Source organism: Coloeus monedula (assembly GCF_965178545.1).
Source record: "Coloeus monedula genome assembly, chromosome: 27".
In the NCBI taxonomy this organism is placed as follows: domain Eukaryota; kingdom Metazoa; phylum Chordata; class Aves; order Passeriformes; family Corvidae; genus Coloeus; species Coloeus monedula.
This window is the reverse complement of record NC_138807.1, coordinates 6012834-6034025: the sequence shown is the minus strand read 5'-3', so window position 1 is coordinate 6034025 and position 21192 is coordinate 6012834. Positions and strand designations below refer to the sequence as shown.

The 21192-nt window shown below is 51.6% G+C and overlaps 1 protein-coding gene across 3 annotated transcripts; it reads left to right on the top strand.

The window, feature by feature from the left end:
- Nucleotides 1-656: 656 nt before the first annotated feature.
- On the top strand, nt 657-20634 carry DPP9 (dipeptidyl peptidase 9). 3 transcript variants are annotated; one of them, XM_082298018.1, is made up of 21 exons: nt 657-814; nt 2655-2742; nt 5180-5433; nt 8044-8156; nt 8853-9026; nt 9633-9801; nt 9972-10085; nt 10362-10490; nt 10986-11047; nt 11568-11668; nt 13044-13221; nt 13409-13574; nt 13667-13746; nt 15549-15701; nt 15866-16001; nt 16804-16949; nt 17470-17616; nt 17767-17919; nt 18470-18612; nt 18910-19021; nt 19440-20634. In XM_082298018.1, exons 2-21 carry the CDS (start codon nt 2687-2689, stop codon nt 19530-19532), a joined length of 2679 nt encoding a protein of 892 aa, XP_082154144.1. In that variant the 5' UTR covers nt 657-814; nt 2655-2686; the 3' UTR covers nt 19533-20634. The 3 variants fall into 3 exon arrangements, with proteins under 3 accessions (XP_082154144.1, XP_082154146.1, XP_082154145.1); XM_082298020.1 differs by lacking the exon at nt 2655-2742; XM_082298019.1 differs by lacking the exons at nt 657-814; nt 2655-2742 and adding an exon at nt 4416-4782.
- The last annotated feature ends 558 nt before the right edge of the window (nt 20635-21192 follow it).

The window sequence follows — 21192 nt, the reverse complement described above, 5'->3', positions numbered from 1 at the left end:
TTCGGTTCGGGTCGGTGAGAAACGGGGGAAAAAAATAATACCAGAAAGGAAAAACGAAGCTGCGTTGGCCGGGAATCGAACCCGGGTCAACTGCTTGGAAGGCAGCTATGCTAACCACTATACCACCAACGCCCGCTGATAGTCTTCTCCCCGGCTTCCCTCAGCAACAGCACCCAGCGGGACCCAACCATTCTCCCGAAGCACGGGATAAGGTACAACGAGAGATGAGAACGGCTCTACGGCCGCCCCACGACGGCAATAAATGCTTAATTAGGGACCCATCTCTAGGGCGTGGGGAGGAAGAATCTTCTCTCCGTGCTTTTTTACCCTGTATCAGCCTCAATTCTCTCTGTGTCCCCCCTCTCCATGAAGACGTTGCAACGGACTGCCCAGGGAGGCGGCAGACTCACTGTCCCTGGAGGTGTTTAAGGACAGACTTAGCTCCATGGTCTGGATGACACGGCGGCTGCCGGTCACAGGTTGGACTCGATGACCTCAGAGGTCTTTTCCAACCTAATCTATTCTGTGTGATTCTGCGACAGCTCCGTACTCCCGCAGGCATCTCCCCCCGCCGCAGCGGCAGTGGTTCCTCCCGTGCCGCCCGGGCGCGCTCCCGCCGCGCGCGCTCCCGCCACTTCCGCCGCCGGGTGAGAGGTCGCGCCGTGGCCGCCGCCGCCCCCGCGCCCCCGTTTCCGGGGCTGCCCCGCGCCCGGGACATGGAGCGGCACTGACGGAGCCGCCGCCGCCCCCTCCCTCCCCCGCCCGTGAGCCGCCCCCACCCCTGCCCGGCACGGGGAGGTCGCCGCGCCCCGCGGTGAGTGAGGAGGGGAGCGGGGGATGGCGGGGAGCGGGGTCCCGCCCCGGTACGGGTAGGGCTGGGTGGGGCCCACGCCTGTGCGGGGCGGCTGGGCCGGGCGGGGAGCGTTTGCCCGCTCCGTGGGCCGCATCCCCGCTGCCCTGGGATGGGGGTGCCCGAGGGGCCGGGGGGAGATGTTTGCCCCTCTCCGTGGGCTGTTTTTCCCCCAGGGGTGGGGGCGGCCTCCCCTCGCCTCGGGGGGCGTTTGCTCGCCCGGGTTCGCCCCCAGGCCTGGCCCTCGGGGTCGTTTGCGGTTCATTCCCCCCATATGCTGCCCATGGATGGGGCGATGGGGGGCACCACCTGCCCTTGGAAGGGGGTCCCGTCTCCCCCCAGCAGCCGCTGCTCTGCCCAGGCGGGTGAGGGGCTGCTCGCTCCTCTTCTTCCACGGCAAAGAGCCGCCTGCAGCGGCCAGGGAGATGGGGGCCACGGGATGCTCCGTCCCCGGGGATTCCCCCTGTCCTGCTGTCCCAAATCCCGGCCTTTCCTCTGCACCAAGGGCAGAGCTCCCGGCAAGAGCTGCAGAGGGACACGGGCTGCTGGCAGCCTTTGCCAGAGCTCATCCCTCTCGGGAGAAATCCCCACAGGTTCATCCCCCTCTCACTTGCTTTAATTTTTGGAGATCTTAAAGCTCCCGGCCACGACAGGGACATGTTGTAAGGGCTCCTGTAGGTGACTGTGTTCCTGTGTTCCATTGGCTCTTCCCGAATGATTCACGCTGGTTCCTGATCTCTTTTGTCTATTTTGCTCAGGTTCTTTTTTTTTTTCCCTGGTTCAAGATTTTACTGTTCCTTCCCTCTGTGAAATGCATGATCTGGGCTGGGTGCAATGAGGGTTAAGATGTTCCTCAGAATCATTAAAATCACAGAACAGCCAGGCCTGGCAGGACCTCGGGAAGTCTCTGGTCCAACCCCCTGCTTAAGGCAGGCTCAGCTGGGAGATCAGACCAGGTTACTCAGCATTCCTGAGCATCGCTCCTGCTGCCCTTCATGCCTGCATCAAAAACTGCCCTGAAATTACTGGCTGCTGCTGCTTCCTCTCTCTCTGCTCTCCTCTGCAGCTGAGGAGTTTCTTTGTGATGCTTTGTCTCCCGGTCCCCTCTGAGTGTGGTTTTGGTGGAGAAATGGCTGTTTGGGGAGAGCAGGAACCTCGATAAAAGGCAGTGGTGGGTCTGGAGTGTGTCTGTGACTCAGAGCTAAAGACCTTTGTACTTGGGGAGAGAGGATGACAGTGAAGCACCTTCCTGTGCTCCTGGTGTGGGGAGTCGGGGTTCCTCGTGGCAGCAGGGCTGAGGCACAGGGAAGCAGCAGTCAGGCTTGGAAGATAAACGTGTTTTTTATGTCCCAGGTGGGACTGTGACCCTCTGGCTGGCTCCTTATGGTGTGTCCTTTGTTTGACTCTTCCCTCTAAGAGGGGGGTGGAATGAGATGAGATGGTCCTGTATGGACCAGGCCTCTGTTTTGTCGGTTTTTAGTACCTGATACTTGCAAGAATTTCAAGATTTTGGGAAGGGGGTGTCAGAAAGGTTCAGTACTCAAGATTCTCAGATTTTAAGAATTTTCTGGGAAAGAAAGAGGCACACCACAGAGTTCAGTGAGCCTTATTGTTCAGGTGAAGAAGTCTCTCAGATTTCTCAGGGCTGTTCAAATCCAGCCTGTGATGACAGAACAGATTTGGACCAAGGAATGAAACCCAAGGATTTATTTGTGCCTCCCCGCTCAGCTGGAGATGTGACCTATGGAAGATGCTTTTATCCAGCACTTGTATGAAATCTCCTTTCTCCCCTCTTCCTCCCCAGTTTCCTGTCCTGCCCAGCTCTCTGAGTAGTTAATGCAGAAGATAAAGAGGGTTCGTCTGGAAAACGAGACTGCAGGAAGTTGGAGAAGGTACGTCCAGGTCCCTCCGGGGCCTCTGTGTGCTGTGGGACAGAGCAGCAATCACCTCTGGAGCTGGGACAGAGCAGCAATCACCTCTGCAGCAAGTGAGGGTTCTGAGAAATCCCAGCTGTACAGTCCTGCCTGGGGAGCTCTGTGTCAGGATCTGTGAGTCAGGAAGTGACTCAGGACAATAACTTGTTTCACTCACTTCCAGTTTCGAGCTCTACAGTTTTTTCCTGGTACTGATTTCCCACCTGTGCACATTGTCCTCTCCAGACTAACACCTTCCCCCAAAGGAGGGCTTGGTAGCTCCCCCACCTCACCTGGCAGGGCACAAATGGCATTAAAAGAGCCCCAAGGGGCAGCTCCATGTTCTGGGGAGTGGAGAGAGCAGTGTTCCTGCAACAGCTCTGAGTCATCTCAGTCCCTGCCTCAGCGTGGGGCAGAAGGGACAGGGCTTCTCCAGCAAGATGGAAATCTTGGATGTGCTATTGCTGCCTGTCTTAAGGTAGTTAATAACTGGTGTCTTGATCCAACTCACGTTTGAGTAATGTAATCCCAAAATCTACTCTGAGATAAGTTACTTCTTGTACTTGTTTACTTACGTATGTGTTGTTGCCAAATACTGGCTGCGTCTTTTTCCAGAGGTGGCTGTAGTGACAGAGGCAGAAATCTGAGTTTCTTTTTACTCTGTATCATGCCAGGACCTAGGTTTTGGGGTTTTTTTTTCCCCTTCTAGTGGGAAGTATCTCTGCCCATGGCAGGGGTTTGGAATTAGATGATTTTTAAGGTCACTTCCAGTTCAAACCATTCTGTGATTTTGTGAGATTCCACCAGGCTCCAGCTGTGCCAGTGGCAAGCTCTCTCACCTCACTTTGTGTGGTGGCTGCTTTGCTTGTCCTGCTTCCCCACTCCATTCTAGAGTCCAAATCACCAGGATGAGAACAGTACAAAGCTTAGAGCTGTGCTGTTCACATCATAAAGTCATGGCAGTACAGTTTGGAAGGGGCTCCAGACTCCAGTTCAGCTGGGGACAGGTACCAGTATCCCATTTGTGGACTGGTTTTAAAGGTTACATTTCCCCTGGTGAGGAGCCAGCCTGGCTGGGTGAGATGGATTCATCAGCTGGGTGAGAGTAACCCGAGGGGCCAGGCTTTGTGAGCCAAAGCCAGAGTATTTAATTGGCTGAGTTGACCTGCAGTGGGATGGGGTTGGGAGAATTGCACTCAGTTTATGGATTTTCATGGTCTTCCTGTCACTTGTTTCTGACAGGCAACACTTCTGCCTTCAGCTGTGGTTTTAGCTGCTGCAGTAGAGACCCTGGATACAGGCAGAGGCCACAGACACACTCACAGTCTTAGAACATCCCATCATGTTCGCTTTTGTGGTTCCACTTGGACTTCCTGCCTGCCTTTGATTGGAAAATACTCCTCTTTATCCATTTTCAAGCTGTGGATTCACTGCTGGGCAGTAGGTACCAGGAGTACCTACAGAGTTATTTTGGGAGCTTGTTCTTGTGTTACTATTGGCACATTTTGTACAATTTAGGGACTTAGGAGTCTGAGGAGATGTTACATTTTCAGCCCTTGTACAAGGCTGATTCTGTCTCCTTGGAGCAAAATTCTCTAAGCTAATTTTGTCCAGTAAACTGAAGTTCTTCTGAAATTCTCTGTAACATTCTTTCAGGTACCTCCAAAACCAGTCAAATGTCCTCTTGGAGGGACATCCTGCTTCTCAAGTGGGGTGTCAGAAACTGGTTTCCCTAGTCCTCAGCTCATTCCTGCTTTGCAGTGGATGACATCACTGACCTTGGGCAAGTCTGTGGGTCCACCTCACGTCAAATTAACATTTGTGTTAATGCGGAGGCGGTTCTTGCCCTCTCCTTCCACACCTGCTCGCTTGGAAATCTCTGAGGAATGTGTGCTGCGATTCTCAGGATACAGCCAGGGTCTGGTCCTGCTGCCTGCTCTCTCTTAGCTAAGCAGCTGCACCTTTCCTTCCTGTTTTCCCATCTCTCTTACTTCATTCCTGGCCTCAGTATCTCCTCAGGTGAGTTGCTGTGCTTGGGTTTGAACCTCTCTCCCCAAGCGATTTTCCTTTGGGATAGGAAGGGGATTCCTCTTCTGTGGTCTCACGGGGCCGGAGTTTATGTGCCTTTATGATAGGTCATAGCTTTGATGACATATCTATCCAAATTCCTGGAGTGGTTTTCCTTTGAGTCAAGCTGCTTGTTGTCTGCACGAGAATCTGCTGCTTGTGCTTCCTTTAACAGCTTATTCCTAGAGCCAGTCCTGGGAGAGGGAGTTTTCTGAGGTCAATATCTTCATTTACAGGATTCAATTTGTTTAAAATGTAATCCTTGAGTGCAGAGAATCCTAGGATCTGTAGTTCAAGGAGCACCTGCTTGATTTTAAGGCTTAATTCTCTCCCTCTACTCCTCCCTCAGTTTTTTGCCCAGTTCTGAAGGGGAAGCGAGGATGACTGCAGTGGACACGCTCTCGGACAGCTCCGAAGTGGTTGAGATGGAGGATGTGCCTTCCCAATTCCAGGTGCAAAAGCATTCTTGGGATGGGCTGCGTGACATTATTCACAGCAGCAGGAAGTACTCGGGCATGATAGTGAACAAAGCTCCCCATGATTTCCAGTTTGTCCGGAAAACAGAGGAGTCCAGCCCGCACTCTCACCGCCTCTATTACCTGGGTAAGCTCCGTGCCAGCATCCGGGGGGGGCGTGGGGCTCTTCCAAACTCAACAGGCAAGGGAAGGCGTGGGAGGGATCTCCCTTTACAGGATGGGAGATTGGGTAATGTGGCTCAAGGCTTGCAGGATCTTCCGCAAAGCCTGGGACTCGCCAGTCGCAGACAAGCTTCGCACACAGGGCTTCCGCTGTGGCAAGGGGAAGTGTTGGCCACCCAGCACTTCTGTGTCCCTTGTCACACAGGGGATGGGGAAGTACAAGGGATGTTCCTCACGCTCAGGACTGTCTTGTGCCTCTGTAGCTAGGGAGAAATGGGATTTACTTGCTTCAGTAACCAGACTGACTTTCCAAGAAATTTGCTGTGAGTAATGTCTAATTATATGTTGCAACATATTAATGGCAGGATGGTGGTGTCTCCTGCTTTGTTAAGTGTCGTGAAGGTAGGATTGCTTTCAAGAGCAGGGACGAAAATTGAGGTGGGAATGAGCTGTTCCTGGCATTTGCATGGAAATAGCCCTCTCCTTCAGTGGGACTGAAAGCAGAATTCCGTGTTGTAGAGGTCCCTCGTTACAGTTGGAGCCACAATGTAATTAGTGACAGAGTTGTTGGATTTTAGTAACTGGATAATTTTGTGGCTGGTAACATGGGAAGCTTTATAGACTATAAAGAGTTTGTTGTGCTTTGGGGCATGAGCTGAGCGTTACTGGGCCAGTAAAAATTGCCTGATGTGCAACTCTGTGCAGTGACTGCTGCCCTGAAGTGACCTTGCTGTTCTTCCTTCTTTTTCCAGGTTTTGAGTGTAGGTCACTGTAGGATGCTGGATTTGAGGGACTGATTTGTTTTGTCATTAAGCAGCTCCTGTGTGCCAGTGACTTGATTTGTGTAGTTCTCATAAATTCTTGGGACACAAGTGCTGCTCTGAAGGGCAGTATCCAGAGCTGGCATATTTTTCTTGTCAAGTCTGAGCAGTGAGGGTTGATTTAAAGCTTGAATGTATTTCCAGTTCACTTTGATACTGGTTTTTGATCTAGATGATTAAAGAACTAAGTGGCTAATTTTAAATTTTTTTAATGTTCTGTTGGATGAAATGGCAACCAAACCAGCTACTGGGTGGTTGGTGTTCTGCCAGGGTGTGACTGTTCCAGGAGCCAGAACCAGGAACTGAGGATACACAAGTGCCTTTTCAGTGTTTCCTTCCTTAAGGAATTGTACAGGGCTTAGAGCTCAGTTAAGATCAGTATCAGCCAGGTAATCCCAGAGTACCTCTTCTCATATGTCCCCAATAAAGGGTAAATGCTGATTTAAATGCTGATTTTTTTTGCCATAATAATGGACACTCCCAGGGATGGGGCAGCCACATCTTCTCTGGGCAACCTGTAAGTTCACAAGTGTTTAACTCAGTTTGCTGTTACTGCCCCAGCACTAAATAACATTTTAAAGTGTTTAAATTAAACTGAGGAGTAGATGGAGACTCCTGATGAACTTTGCCGTAGAGTTGAATACTTCACTTGGAAGCAAAGCAAACTGTCTTTTGGGGAGGAAGGCAATATTTTCCTTGTAAATGCCAATTGATTCTAGTCAGCCTGAGGTCACTGGAGAAAGTTCTAACATAAGGGGAAGGGAAGTCCAGGTCACAGTTGCCTGGGTGTCAGATATGTGTGCCCAGAGTCATTTGTTCCTCTCTGCAGTTTTTCCTGTTTGGCCATCTTCAATCATTCCTGGGCCATCCCCACAGAGTTTTATGTTGTATCGTAGCAGATGCTGCTTATGTTAAACACCACATGCTCAGCACTTTGGTGTTCCTGTATCTCTGAGGATTAGATCCTCACATATCACTCTGCTTACCGAGCACTTATTAATATTTCAGTTTTAATTTGAAGTAACTGTACTGCTGGGTCAGCCAGCTCAGAAATCTCTCTGTTCTGCCCAGAACATGTGCAGAGTAGGCAGTATCAGGGCACATATCCCTGTGTGAATTTCTGATCCAGGGAGTCTCTATAGCATAAGTAGAGGGCAAGTTCATGGTCTTTGTTTTTGTGGAAACTGTCAAAATCACGTGTCAGGATATTTGATGGTTGTTTTGGAAGTTGGATGAAGGCCAGGAGCTTATTTGATAACCACAGTCAAAGGCTTATGTAAAATGACAAGGTCTTTTGACTGTAGGATACTGTTTCACATTTGAATGGGCTCTCTGGAGCTTCCAAGCTTTTCCTTCCCCCCTTGCAAGCTGCTGCCTTGGCCTGAATGAGGTCCCTGTAGCAAATTTCTGGATGAGAAATGTGGAGAGTAATGTTGAGTCACCCATTCAGGGAGTGGTGCTTTTAGAGTGGATCTGGGGCACGGAGGACAGGCACAGAGGGGAAAGTTGGACCTAATATGTTCTGGAGAGGTGAGTTAGTGTTAAATCTTGCTTAGGAAAAATTCCAAACAAATGAGTATCTAAGTGCTTTGGATGTTATTCTGGGATTGATCTGGGAGCTGCTTGGGAAGGAATGTGGATAAAGGCCTCTGGGCAGCCCCAGCCCCTCTGTTTCCAGACTCCTGTTTGAATTTGCTCGTGGGCCTCCTGGCTAACTCATCTTAAGTAGAGTGATGCTTTTGTCCTCCTAATAGGAATGCCATACGGTAGCAGAGAGAATTCCCTTCTTTACTCAGAGATTCCCAAAAAGGTACGGAAGGAGGCCTTGCTGCTCTTGTCCTGGAAACAGATGCTGGATCACTTTCAGGTGAGGCAGAGTGGGAAGAGCCTGGGTTGCCAGTGCTTGGGGAAACTGGGTGATGCTGTGGGGCTGCTGTGTGGTGTCTGTCGTCTTTCCTGCTTTTAAAAAGTTGGGAAAGTTGAGTTCAAATTGCTGCTTCTGCCTTACACTGTTGTGAGTGAACCAGAACAGGAGGGAATTTTCCCCTCCCTGGTATCAGTACCTTCATGTCCTTTGTCACTGACAGCATTGGAGGGTGTTGGTCTTTTCTCCCCTACTTAAAAAGTTCCTGGTGGAACAGAATTTCTGTCTTGACCCCATTTGGGCTGTGAGTTCTCTCCAGGGTAATTCAAGATCCCGGAAGAACTTTTGTTTGCAGTGTCTGACATGGAAACTGTTTGTGAAGGCTGCAGATAATCTCATTAAGTTAATTGGTTACATCTATCTGCATAAGCAGAGCAAGTGCAGCTGTTCTCAGTTCATGCTGAAGTGCCAACTGCAGAACTGAGAGATTCACAGCTCAGCCCTCCTGCAGAGGGAAGTTTGGGGGGGTGTGGTGGGTTTAGGCCTCCTGGACCCCACAGCTGTAGCCTGGAGTACAGGAACTGGGGACCCTGACACTGCTGCCTGTTTGAGCTGGGGTGTTGTGACAGGCTCAGAGCACTCCTGTGACCATTCCTCTCCTTGCAGATCCTTTCAGATATTCCTTTCCTTCAATTCTAGGCAACCCCTCACCATGGGATGTATTCCAGAGAGGAGGAGCTCTTGAGGGAGCGCAAGAGACTGGGTGTCTTTGGGATAACATCTTACGATTTCCACAGTGAGAGCGGCCTGTTCCTCTTCCAGGCCAGCAACAGCCTCTTCCATTGTCGAGATGGGGGCAAGAATGGCTTCATGGTGAGTCTGGCGGGACTTGGTGGATATCACCTCAAAGGGCCTTGATAGTTTGGAGTGGAGATGGCTGCACATGGAATCCCAGGCTGGATGGAGTTGGAAGGGACCTTAAAGCCCATCCCAGTGCCACCCCTGCCAGGGCAGGGACACCTCCCACTGTCCCAGGTTGCTCCAAGCCCTGTCCAACCTGGCCTTGGGCACTGCCAGGGATGGGGCAGCCACACCTTCTCTGAGCACCCTGTGCTCACACCAAGTCACCTCCCCACCCTCACAGGAGGTTCTCCTGGAGCCCCTTTAGGCCCTGGGAGGGGCTCTAAGGTCTCCTCAGATCCTTCTCTTCTCTGGTGAACACCCCCAGCTCTCCCAGCCTGACTGCAGAGCAGAGAGGCTCCAGCCCTTAGAGCATCTCCGTGGCTGCTCTGAACCTGCTCTAGCAGGTCCACATCTTCCACATCTTCATCTGTTTGGTTATGGTGGTTTCTTTTGTGTCCTGTCAGGGCCACATTTGCCATCATCCCGTGGGCTGTGCTGTATCTCTGATTTAGGCTTTTTCCCTGCAGAGCTGGGAGCTGATGTGGCACCCAGCTCTGTGTGTTTCTCTTGCCATAGGTGTCTCCAATGAAGCCTCTGGAGATCAAGACTCAGTGCACGGGGCCACGGATGGATCCCAAAATCTGCCCTGCTGACCCAGCCTTCTTCTCCTTCATTAACAACAACGACCTGTGGGTGGCAAACATCGAGACGGGCGAGGAGAGGCGGATGACGTACTGCCATAAAGGTAACGGGGCTTCTTCCAGCTCCAGAAGGGAATTCCTGCTGAGGAATCTGGCCTGCAACACCCACACTCCTGGCTTATTTTTTACAAGTGCCTTTGTCTTTTGGGTCAGCATTTTCCAAGGAGATGGAAATGCAAAATGCAAATGCTGTCTCATCTTTGTTCCTCTCCAGGCTTATCCAATGTTCTGGATGACCCCAAGTCTGCTGGTGTAGCCACTTTTGTCATTCAGGAGGAGTTTGATCGGTTCACGGGCTATTGGTGGTGTCCCACAGCTTCCACAGAAGGTCAGTCACTGTTCTGCTGATCAAATCCTGGCGCTGTGACTGCTGCCTTCCTGCTAGGAATGACACTCTGAGCATGATTTTCCTTTGGCCTGGGTTTGGGTTGTTTCTGGGGAGATCACCTGAAAGAACAAAGCACTGAGGGGATTATAACTGTGGAGTGTTTGCAGGTGGTCACTAAGAGCTGAGGCTGTACAGGTGTTCCCTCTGCACCAGTGCTCCAGGCAGTCCAGGAACAGCAGGAAATGTTGTTGCAAACATTCCTGCTCTCTGTCCCAGGTTCAGAGGATTTGAAAACACTGCGGATCTTGTATGAGGAAGTGGATGAGTCAGAGGTGGAGATAATTCATGTTCCTTCACCTGCCTTAGAGGAGAGAAAAACAGATTCCTATCGGTACCCCAGGACAGGTGAGTGAAACACGTGGGGCTGCTGAGGCAGCTCTGGACTCCAGCTGGAATCAGCAGTGGAACTGAGGCTATGAACTTTGCATCATTAATCTGGGCATTTACTAGGATGTAGAAACTGGTTGTAAATGTTGAGACCTAATTGACTCTCCGATCCCAAAATGTGCTGCAAGAAAGGCTGAACTTTAAATCCCAGCCCTAAATGAAAGGATTGCTGAGGAAGTGGAATAGATCCGGTGGTATATTGTGGAATACATTCTGAATCCCATCTTGCCTCTCCCCCTGGGAACATGCACAGCCAACTAGGGAAGGCAAAGCAAACTGTTCCCATTCCCAGAATGACTCTGGTGTTTGCTTACATACATATTTGATATTTTTAAATTCACACAGAGCCATTTCAGTAGGACCAGGGGCAGTTCTCCTTTAGAAGCTGTATTTTGTGTAACCACAGAATGTTCAACTTGATTGTCTTGGTGTTTTTTCAATTCTTCTCTGCAGGCAGCAAAAACCCCAAGATTACATTAAAACTGGCAGAATTTAAAACAGACAGCAAGGGTAAGGTAAGTGATAACTCAGAAGGGGACATTGCACAGGAGGGTTTTTGAAGCTCCCGAGAATTAAAACAAGGTCACAGAGAAATCCTAAATAGTGTTAGTCTGGGTTTTTTTGTTCTCTTGTAATACCTGGTTCTCTAATGTGTTTATCCAAGAAACAGAAAGACTTGAAAATGCTGAAAAGAATCATTCTGGTGGAGATTCAGCTGGGAATGTGGAGGGAAGGGGGAAGTGGGGTTAGCCTGGTACACCATGGCAGAGACAGGAGGGCTGGAGCCAGGTCTAATCTGGGGCTTCAGTCCCTGCCTGTGTCCTTTCCCGTGGCTGAATGCCAAAATCATTTTGCTTTGAAGCCTGTTTTTCCCTTCTCTTCCTGCTCTTTGTAGCAAGGCTTGCTTCTCCTGGCCTGACCCTTACTGATGCCAGTAGCTAAACTTCCTTGTTGTCCCATCTCCCAGAGCTTCCCTGGGAGGAGGTGAGGAGCTCTGGTGCTCTGATTTGATGTCAGACCTTGGTTTTCCTGCAGATTGTGTGTGCTCAGGACAAAGAGCTGGTGCAACCCTTTGCTGCCTTGTTTCCCACTGTGGAGTACATTGCCCGTGCTGGATGGACCCGGGATGGCAAATAGTGAGTCAATTTTCCTCCCAAAATAAATTTCCCAAGGGCTCCTCTGGCTGCAGGCCCTCCACATGCTTGTGTTGTGTTCATGACCTGTTTTAAAGCCCTGAGTGCCAAAACTGGCACATGAATATTTGGCTTCCTCAGTGCTGTAGCATCCTAAAAGTAGGAATGAAGCAGAGCAGAGTGACAGGCTGTGGGGTTTGTCCCAACCACAGAGTTAAATGACATTGATACATTAAGTGGGCAGTCCTGGGGAATTCTTTGGAGCTGAAGGTGTTAAACACAGGTGCAGTGTGCTTCCTGCTGAAAATGGGGGTGTTCTGTAGGCAGTTTTGTCCTTGTTCATTGGCACAGTTAGTGATCAAAGCCTGAATGCCAGGACAGGGGCAGGATCTGTGGTGCCACATCCTCCCTGCCACGTGTCCAAGGGGAAGGATTGCTCTGGGGCTGGCCATGGCTCCAAATGGGATACACAGTCTTGCCTGAAGAGTTACAGAATTCACCCCAATCTGACTGAAATTTTAAAGTTCTTAATTTTTCCCCCTCCCAAGCTTGCTTAGCTTAACTGGTGTGTGTGCAGATCAAGTTAGGGTGACTTGGCTGTCTTTGAAGGTGGCATTCTGTAACTCGTCATTAATTTTCTGCTCTGGAAGGGAAATTTAGAGAGCTTTCCAGCAGGTAATCCTGGAGGTGATTGTGATGTTCTGCACCAGAGCTTATCTAAATGTGCTGAATATCTCAGTTCCTGCAATCCTGCGGCGCTGGGGGAGAGCTGGCTCTTTTCAAACCTGTCTTGGATGACGAAGCTTCCCTGGATGCACTCACAGGCCTTGGGGTGGCCGTGCTTTGCCATCTGTCATGCTGAGAGCCTGCAGTGCAGCACCACTTCCAGGGACTCTCCTTGGAGAGAAGCAGGGCTGGGACTGAAGCGACTCCTTCCCCTGGCACTCGTGTTGGGTCTGTGCCTCTCTGTCAGAGCGCGAGGAGGAGGCTGCAGTCGGAGCTCTTGGAGGGTGATCACTTGAGCTGGAGGAGAGCTGGAGCACAAACAGTTTTGCTTCCTGATGGAGGGGTGTCCAAGGAGGAGTTCCATTCTGGAGACAGGGCTCTGTTAGCAGTGCTCCCTTGGAACAGGCGCTGGCAAATCTGTCAGACATCTCGTCTGAGCGATACCCCTGTGAAATACCAGAGCTGTCTGGCAGTTCGTGTGTGTTGGCACAGCTTCCAGGGGATTAGAAAGCAGCAGTGATGAGAAAAGCTTTGCATTCAGATGCCCAAATCCTTTCTGCCAGCGGGGGGAAGAAAGGGATGCATGTTCTGGGTGTTGGAAAGGAACCTCTATTCTGTGGTACTGACATTCACCTCTGACTTCTTTCCCCAGTGCCTGGGCTATGTTCCTAGACAGACCTCAGCAGCGGCTCCAGCTAGTCCTTTTGCCTCCAGCACTCTTTATTCCAGTCCCAGAAAATGAGGAGCAGCGTGCTGAATTTGCCAAAACTGTGCCAGAAAATGTCCAGCCATTTGTGATCTATGAAGAAACCACTGATGTGTGGATAAATGTAAGAGGCTCAGGGCTGGGAGAACACAGGCTGCCCCTTCCTCCCCTCAGTTAACCATTCTCATGTTGATGGGTGTCCAGTTTAGTCCTTGCTCCAGCAGCTTTGCTACTCAGTAGCCCCAAATTTGGTGTTAAATCAGGGGTTTGATAAAACAAATCACTCACAGGTTTCTCATCTTGTGTGACAGGTTCATGACATCTTCTATCCTTTCATCCAGCCGGAGGGGGAGGAGGAAGAGCTCTGCTTTATCCGAGCCAACGAGTGCAAAACGGGGTTCTGTCACCTGTACAGGGTGACAGCAATCCTGAAGCCAGGCAGCCACGACTGGGTGCAGCCCTGTGTCCACAGTGAGGGTAAGGGCTGCAGCCTTGGGAGCTCCCCCTCTCGTTGGCCTGTGTTGTCCTTTTTGGAGGGCAGTCATTTATTCTCATGGTTTTTCTTGCAGATGATTTCAAATGTCCCATCAAGGAGGAGATTGCCCTGACTGGTGGGGAATGGGAGGTGCTGGCGAGGCACGGATCCAAGGTAGGGGTTATTTTTATTCTCTTGCAGTGTCTCAGCTCTGCATTGTCTGCCCCCAGTCCTGGCCTGAGTCCTCCCTTACGCCTGGGACCTGCTAGAACTGCTTAAGTTTCATTTTGTTGCTGTTTTTATTGCTGCCTGTGCTTTCCCCAGAAGTGCTGTAGGCCAGTGCACATGGATCTGATTGCCTTCTTAATCAGACTTCGGATTGCTCCTTAGGTAAATCCCAGGAGTGGGTCAGGCTATAAAAAAGGACACAAGTCTGAGGTTTAAGAGCAGCAAAGAACCATTTTGTGGAGAAGCTGGGGACTGCTGCCTTTGCTGAGGCATTTTAACTCCAATGAGTTCTTGCAATGTGGAAATGTGTCCTGGCACTCGGAGTGAACTCTTGGTCTCCAGCTGATCCCTCAGCAGAGCCTTTAGGAAGAAGGCAGCTGGGGAATATAAAGCAATTTAGAATATGGAAAAGCTGTATCTGTTGTCGCTTGCAGAACAGCCAGAAATGAATTTTTATTAATCTTGTAGAAACCTAGTTTCATTTTTGCTTCAGGAATTAACTCTGAGTCTGATCTTTAACACTCCCAGGTGATTTCTGTCAAAATAAAGACCTTGTCTGTTCATTTCCAATTAATCTGGATTTTCACTTCTCGCTTTTTAAAAGAACAACAGCTCCAAGCTTTTGGTTTCTGCTGCTTTTCCTCAATCTGCAATTAACCTGCTGTCCCTCCCCATGTGGATTCTCACTGTACATGCTGTTGATTTTGGCCACAGCTCTTCCCTGCATGTGTTATGGCTAAAATTGTGTTAGCAGCAATTATTTTGATGCATTTGTTGCTCCACAGGGCTCTGCCTGGTTTTCCTGGCCAATTGGGTTAGATATGTTTTTCCCTTTGCTGTTCACAGGGGTCTTCAAACTGTGGGTTAGCCAGAAATAGCATTTGGAAACTGTAAGGTGGAAAAACAGTTCAGTTACTGTCGCTGGATCAATGCAGGATTTAAAAGCTGTCGCCTCTGTTCCTGCCTGACTGTGTGGTTTTTAGAAACAGCTTTATCTGGACAGTAAAAAACCTATTTTAATGTGTCTTAAAGTTTGGTGCTGAGAGTGTTAGACCTGTCCTCCCACAAATGGGAATTCATTACCATGGTGGCTGGAAAAAAGGTACCTGTACCCTCTAACCCAGCCATGCTTTGGCTGTGGCCAGGTGAGGGTCAGAAACAAGGGACAGGAGCAGAGGAAACAGCCTCACATTGCACCAGGGCGGGGTTTAGGTTGGAGATGGGGGAAATGGCTTCACTGGAAGGGTGGTCAGGCACTGGGACAGGCTGGCCAGGGCAGTGGGGAGGAGTCACCACCCCTGGAAGTGTTCAGAAGGGTGTGGATGTGGCACATGGGGACATGGGTTAGTGGTGAGCACAGTGCTGCTGAATTAATGGTTGATTTTGGAGAGATTTTCCAATGATTCCATGGTTCTGTAAGATGCCATATAAGCACAGAATCTTCCTTGCTAAGAGGATGGCTTCCTCTTAACCTGCAGGGAGCAAAGCCCAACTTTTTATGCCCATTAATAAGCAAATGCTTTGGTCTTTAACAAAAAGGCTGAGGGACTGTTCTTTGTCGCTGCATTGTGTTGTCTGCAGTTCTCCAAGTGCTGTGTGTGTTCTCTGGCCCCTCAACCCCCTGCCCTGAGCATCCCATCATGGTCTGCATGTGTTCTGAGCTGGCTCTGCCCAGGGACAGACACATTGGGCTGGCAGAGGGGCAGAGCTTGTCCCTGTCTGTCCCTGAGCCCTCTCTCCTGGCACAGATCTGGGTCAATGAGGCCACCAAGCTGGTGTATTTCCAAGGCACAAAGGACACCCCGCTGGAGCACCACCTCTACGTGGTCAGCTACGAGGCTCCGGGGGAGATCATGCGACTCACCACTCCAGGCTTCTCCCACAGCTGCTCCATGAGCCAGGTTTGTTGTTTCATGGATTCCCATCTCCTGACTGACGGGGATCCTAACTGGGAGTGGCAATGACTCGTGGCCAGTAACGAGTCCTGAGTGCTGCTTGAGGTGTGGGAGCTTTTCTGTGGGAAATGCAGGATCTCGTTCCCTAACTCTCCTGTCTCCCCTGCCAGAACTTTGACATGTTCATCAGCCACTACAGCAGTGTGAGCACTCCTCCCTGTGTGCACATCTACAAGCTCAGCGGCCCCGATGATGACCCACTCCACAAGCAGCCCAAGTTTTGGGCCAGCATGATGGAGGCAGCCAGTAAGTCCTGGGGAATGTGCCAGTGGGGCCTTTCAGTGGTAACTCTCCCAGCAGTAGCCAAGAGTGATGGGGAGGAAGTGGTCTGAGTACCTTTGCTCTGAGGGAAGATGAATGATGTTATCTTGTGGGGGAGGTATTTGTCATGGTCAGCTCACCCAGGAAATGCTCTGTGGGCTTTTGAGGTGTTTCACACCTTGAGCAAAAATTGTGCTCAGGGATGTACAGAGTTTACACATGGACAAGGATGTGGTTTTAGCGCGGAGTCACCACACAGCTTGGGTGAGAAGGGAGGTTGAAATTTGTCTTGTTTCCATGCCCTGCCATGGGCAGGGACATCTTCCTGGGGCAGGTTGCACCAAGCCCCGTCCAACCTGGCCTTGAACACTTCCAGGGGGTTTTTTATTCGTGGTTTGTCTGAAGAAGGAAGGAATGAGTCCCTGGAATGCAGTGGCTGCTCCGTTCTGCACTGCAGGTTTTAAAGGTTTAGGTGCAGCTCACAGCAGCTGAATCCCTACTGCAAACACTTTCTGCCATCCCTCTTCTTACTCTCTCCCACGCTGCTGTTGTGGCACGTGTGTCTTGTTGGAGAACTCCCAGCTGGTGAGGTTTTCCTGTGGAATCCCTTTCCTGTGCAGGCAGGTGGAGGCTGTGTTTCCCAGGGAGAGGCTTTGCTAAGCCTTGGTGTGGTTTGGTGTTGAAGCAGCCCTGACCAGGGTCAGGTTTGGACAGAGGAGCTGGTTCAGGGGGTGGGAGGCAGAGCCTGTTCAGTCCCTCAGTGCTGTGTGTGACCCTCCTGCTGCAGGCTGTCCCCCAGACTACGTCCCCCCAGAGATCTTCCACTTCCACACCCAGTCGGACGTGGAGCTCTACGGAATGGTCTACAAACCTCACGATGTCCAGCCTGGCAAGAAGCATCCCACAGTGCTCTTTGTGTATGGAGGCCCTCAGGTAATAACCCAGGTGAACTACTGGGGTCAGGGCTGGGGCTGCTGCCCAGGGCACAGCTCTGTCAGTCATGCATCAGGACTTGCACTTTGGGTAGCAGTGAACACTGTCGTGGAATCATGGAATGGTTTGGGTTGGAGTGACCTTAAAGCCCATCCAGTTCCACCCCTTCCATGGGCAGGGACACCTTCCACTATCCCAGGTTACTCAGAGATCCAGCCTGGCCTTGAATACCTCCAGGGATGGGGCAGTCACAGCTTCTCTGGGCAACTGTGCCAGGGCCTCGCCACCATTACAGCAAAAAACTTCCTCCTAATATCTAAACTAAACCTACTCTTTTAGTTTGTCCCTCTGTTTGACCTCTGCTTCAAACATCAGATGACTTTTCCAGCATGTGGTTTGATTTCCATGGCTCTGGTAGCTCGATGAGTGGCTGCTGTCCAGCTCAGGATCCTCCACTGACACAGGAAGGCACTGGAAGGCAGCTGCCCAGCTCTGAAACTCTTCCTCCTTCCTTGTGCAGGTGCAGCTGGTGAACAACTCCTTCAAAGGTATCAAGTACCTGCGGCTGAACACGTTGGCATCCCTGGGCTACGCTGTGGTGGTGATTGATGGAAGGGGATCGTGCCAGCGAGGCCTCAAATTTGAAGGGGCCCTGAAAAACCAAATGGTAACGTCCTCCTTGTGCTGGGGAATCTCTGGTCATTTGTCCTTCCTAAGGGTGGTGGCTGCTCGTTTCCTGTGTCACCATTGCCCCTTCCTGCCTCAAGTTTCTAAATTTATCAAGTCCACTAACATGAGCCTCCCTGTTGCCTTTTAGGGTCAGGTGGAGATAGAGGACCAGGTGGAAGGTTTACATTATGTAGCAGAAAAATACGGGTTCATCGACTTGAGCCGGGTCGCCATCCACGGCTGGTCCTACGGGGGCTTTCTGTCCCTCATGGGGCTCATCTGTAAACCCAACGTTTTCAAGGTGAGCCTGCACGTGGGACTGGCACCTTTAGGACACTTGGCTCTCGCAGCTTCTGTCCCTCTTGGCAGCTGGAGTTGGCGTTTTGCCTTGTTTGTGGTGGACAGGTGGAAATGTCCCCCTGTCCTGCCTGCCTGGAGCTCCTGGCTCCAGTCCTGTGTCCTGCTGCAGCTCATCCCTGGCTGGGGCTGGAGGAGGATGGCTCTGGGACGGGCTGCTTCCCAGTGGAGGGCTGGGTCTGCCATACAGGGAGATGTTGATGTGCTACTCCCAGCCCAAGTCCCAGCAGAGTTTCTGGATCATTCACAAGTCCTCCTTGCAAAGGGGAGGCCTTTAGTGCTGATGTGCAGGGATTTGCCCCATTGTGACCACAAGAGGAACAGCAGGAGGAGGAATCTGGGTTGTGTGTGGGATTGCTGAGGGGGAATCCTGATCTGAGTGACAGAACAGCCCAGAGCCTGCTTCTTCCTGCCTCTCCTGGCAAACGGGGAACACTTGTGCTGTTGAGCAGGCGATAATGGAGGCTGTGTGGTGGCACCCCTCTGTTTGACAGATCGCTATAGCAGGTGCCCCTGTCACCGTGTGGATGGCCTATGACACCGGCTACACCGAGCGCTACATGGACGTCCCCGAGAACAACCAGCAGGGCTACGAGGCTGGCTCGGTGGCACTGCACGTGGAAAAGCTTCCCAACGAGTGAGTACCTGCCCCAGAGCTGCTCCTGCGCCTGCTCGGTGCCACCTCTGCTCAATCCCAAAGGAATTCAGGGGTTCTGGTCCACTTTGACTCGGCAGCAGCTGGGCCATGGCACCCCCAGCCCCTCTGCCAGGGAGGGCTCGAGGCCCACGGCCATGGCCTGGCACTGCTCTTGCTTGGGTTTGGCTTGTCCAGCTCTTTGCTCAGACCCTCTGCAGAGCTTTTATCTGGTATCTCGTCGTGTTTTCCATCTGGTTTCTCATCCTGTTTCTCTCCTTATCTCCACCCCATGTCCAGGCCAAATCGTTTGCTGATCCTCCATGGCTTTTTGGATGAAAATGTGCACTTTTTTCACACCAACTTCCTGGTATCGCAGCTAATCCGAGCTGGAAAACCTTACCAGCTGCAGGTAGGAGGGACGGGCATGGGGTGGGAAGGTCCCATAAATCTGGAGAAAGCTCCCTGCTGTGTGTTCTGGGGACGGGAGGAGATGGAGGCAGATACCCCACATCCTGTCATGATGCTGGTGACAGTGAACACCTCGCTGGACTCGGACAGGAGGCCGGGAGGTGGCACTGTGGCTGTTCCATGGCTGGCAGATGTGGCATGTGCAGGCAGGGCTGCTGCCCTGGGGCCTGGAACTTTCCTTCTCCGAGAGCTGTTCTGTCCCACTTGGCAGAGGTGGCTGCAGTGAGGGAGGGGTTGTGCTCCAGACCTTCCCTGGCACCCTCTTTGTCAACATGGAGACTGGATGGAGGGAACAGGGCTGAGGGGAGGGAGGTCTGTCCCTGCTGAGTTACCGATGCCCCGTGTCTGCCCCGGCACAGATCTACCCCAACGAGAGACACAGTATTCGGTGCCCTGAGTCAGGAGAGCACTACGAAATCACGCTGCTGCACTTTCTACAAGAATACCTCTGAGAGCACGAGCCTCTGCAAACTGGACACTGACAGCTCACCTGCCCCGTGCCCTCCCATTCCCCAGCAGCGTCCAACCCAGAGCACAAGGGGCTGAGTGCCCACGTCGGGCTGGGGGTCCCCCCAGGCCAGGGGGAAAAGCTGGAGGGCACCTTTCCTTTGGACAGTGCCACCTTCTCTCACTTTCCAAGCTGGAGGTCTGCCCCTGCTCGGCTGCTCATCCTCCTCCTCTCCTCCAGCCTGGCTGTTCAATGCTTTTTTTGCTGCTACTCCCTCTCTCCTGGGAATCAATGGACAGTGGTCTGTGTCCCGAGGCTGAGGTTTGTGTCCATCTCTCTCTCCCCAATCCTTTTCCCCTTCCACTGCACCTGTGCAGTTCCCAAACTCTTACCTGCAAGAACTCAGTGCCTGTGTTGGAAACGGAAGAGCCGAATCAGAAGCTGCCTTAAGCCAGGAGTGGGAGGGAAGAGACAACTACCTACTGCTCACCTGGGGAGCTGGTCTGTGTCCTGGCCCTGCTGCCACACTGGAGCCCTGGGAAGGGAAGAGAGCTCTACAGAAGCATGCAACACTAGTCTTTTTTTTTATATATATATTTTCCAGTTTAAATTTGCAGAGCAGATGGAGGAAGTGGCCGGGGCCAGTAACGGCGTCCTCTGATCCTTCCTCTCATGGCCGCTCTCACACAGAGTTGTGCCAACAGGTAGCACTGGCAACTGGCTACAGCCAGAGCCTCTCTCCAGCGCATACAGCAGCATTTGGGTTTTTGCAACACAAGATGGATGATATTTATGCAAATCCTCCCTCCCTCCGTTCTCTGTGCCGCCTCCCAACCCCCCTCTCCTTCCCCGAGCTTTCCGATGTGCACTGAAATTGGCTGTGCTTCAGTTCTCTGCGGGTCAGTGACTGGTCCCCTTGCCCGTCTCTCCTGGTTTTTATTTACCTGGGCAACAGGAACTGCAGTTCTGGGGAGGGGGGATTGAGCAATCACACCTCAGGGGAGCACATGCCCCCCTCAAGCCAAGGGTTCTGCCAGGGGCAAAACGAAAACACAAACAAAACCCACCCAAATGAACCACGTTGACTTGCCCTGGAGTATTTTAAGTGCGTATTATGAAAAGAAAATATTTTTATGGATTCTTATTCTTTTATAATTATGAGTGTAAGATGTAGCGACTCATTAAAATATTGGAAAGAGACGTGGTGGCTGCTTTGGGGGGCGGGAGGAAACGGCAGCTGCTGCCACAGCCAGAGCGGCTCTGCTGAAAGCCAAGTGCTCTGTTCTTTCTGTGCCGAGCAGTGGAGAGAATATTAAATCCCTGATGTTCCTCGGGGGAAGCATGATCCAAGCAGTTGAAGGTTGGGAATCCTGGGCTGTGTTCTTGGCTTGGCGTGACCTTGAGCGAGTCAGCACCAGCCTGGGATGGGCACGTCCCTCCCTCCGATGGGATTCGGGGGTGCAGCTGCTCTGCTCCCGCTCTGGGACACACAGAGCTGCTTTTGCAGAGCTGGGCCTGCCGCTGCTCGCCCTCCCAGCTCAAAGCTTCCCAAGCCTGGCCTTGCTTTGCCTTCCTCCGTGGGAGCCGGTGTTAATGAACGCGCTGTTCGTGCCCTGAAGGTGCTGCTGGAGGCTTGTTCCAAATGCAAAGCTTCTTCAGCTGGA

Bases quoted from the DNA above. Each gene is read 5' to 3' on its own strand.
- DPP9 (XM_082298018.1), top strand. From the start codon at position 2,687: ATGCAGAAGATAAAGAGGGTTCGTCTGGAAAACGAGACTGCAGGAAGT. The intron at 9,027-9,632 runs GTGAGTCTGGCG...CTCTTGCCATAG, and splicing joins GGGGCAAGAATGGCTTCATG to GTGTCTCCAATGAAGCCTCT. The intron at 10,086-10,361 runs GTCAGTCACTGT...TCTCTGTCCCAG, and splicing joins TCCCACAGCTTCCACAGAAG to GTTCAGAGGATTTGAAAACA.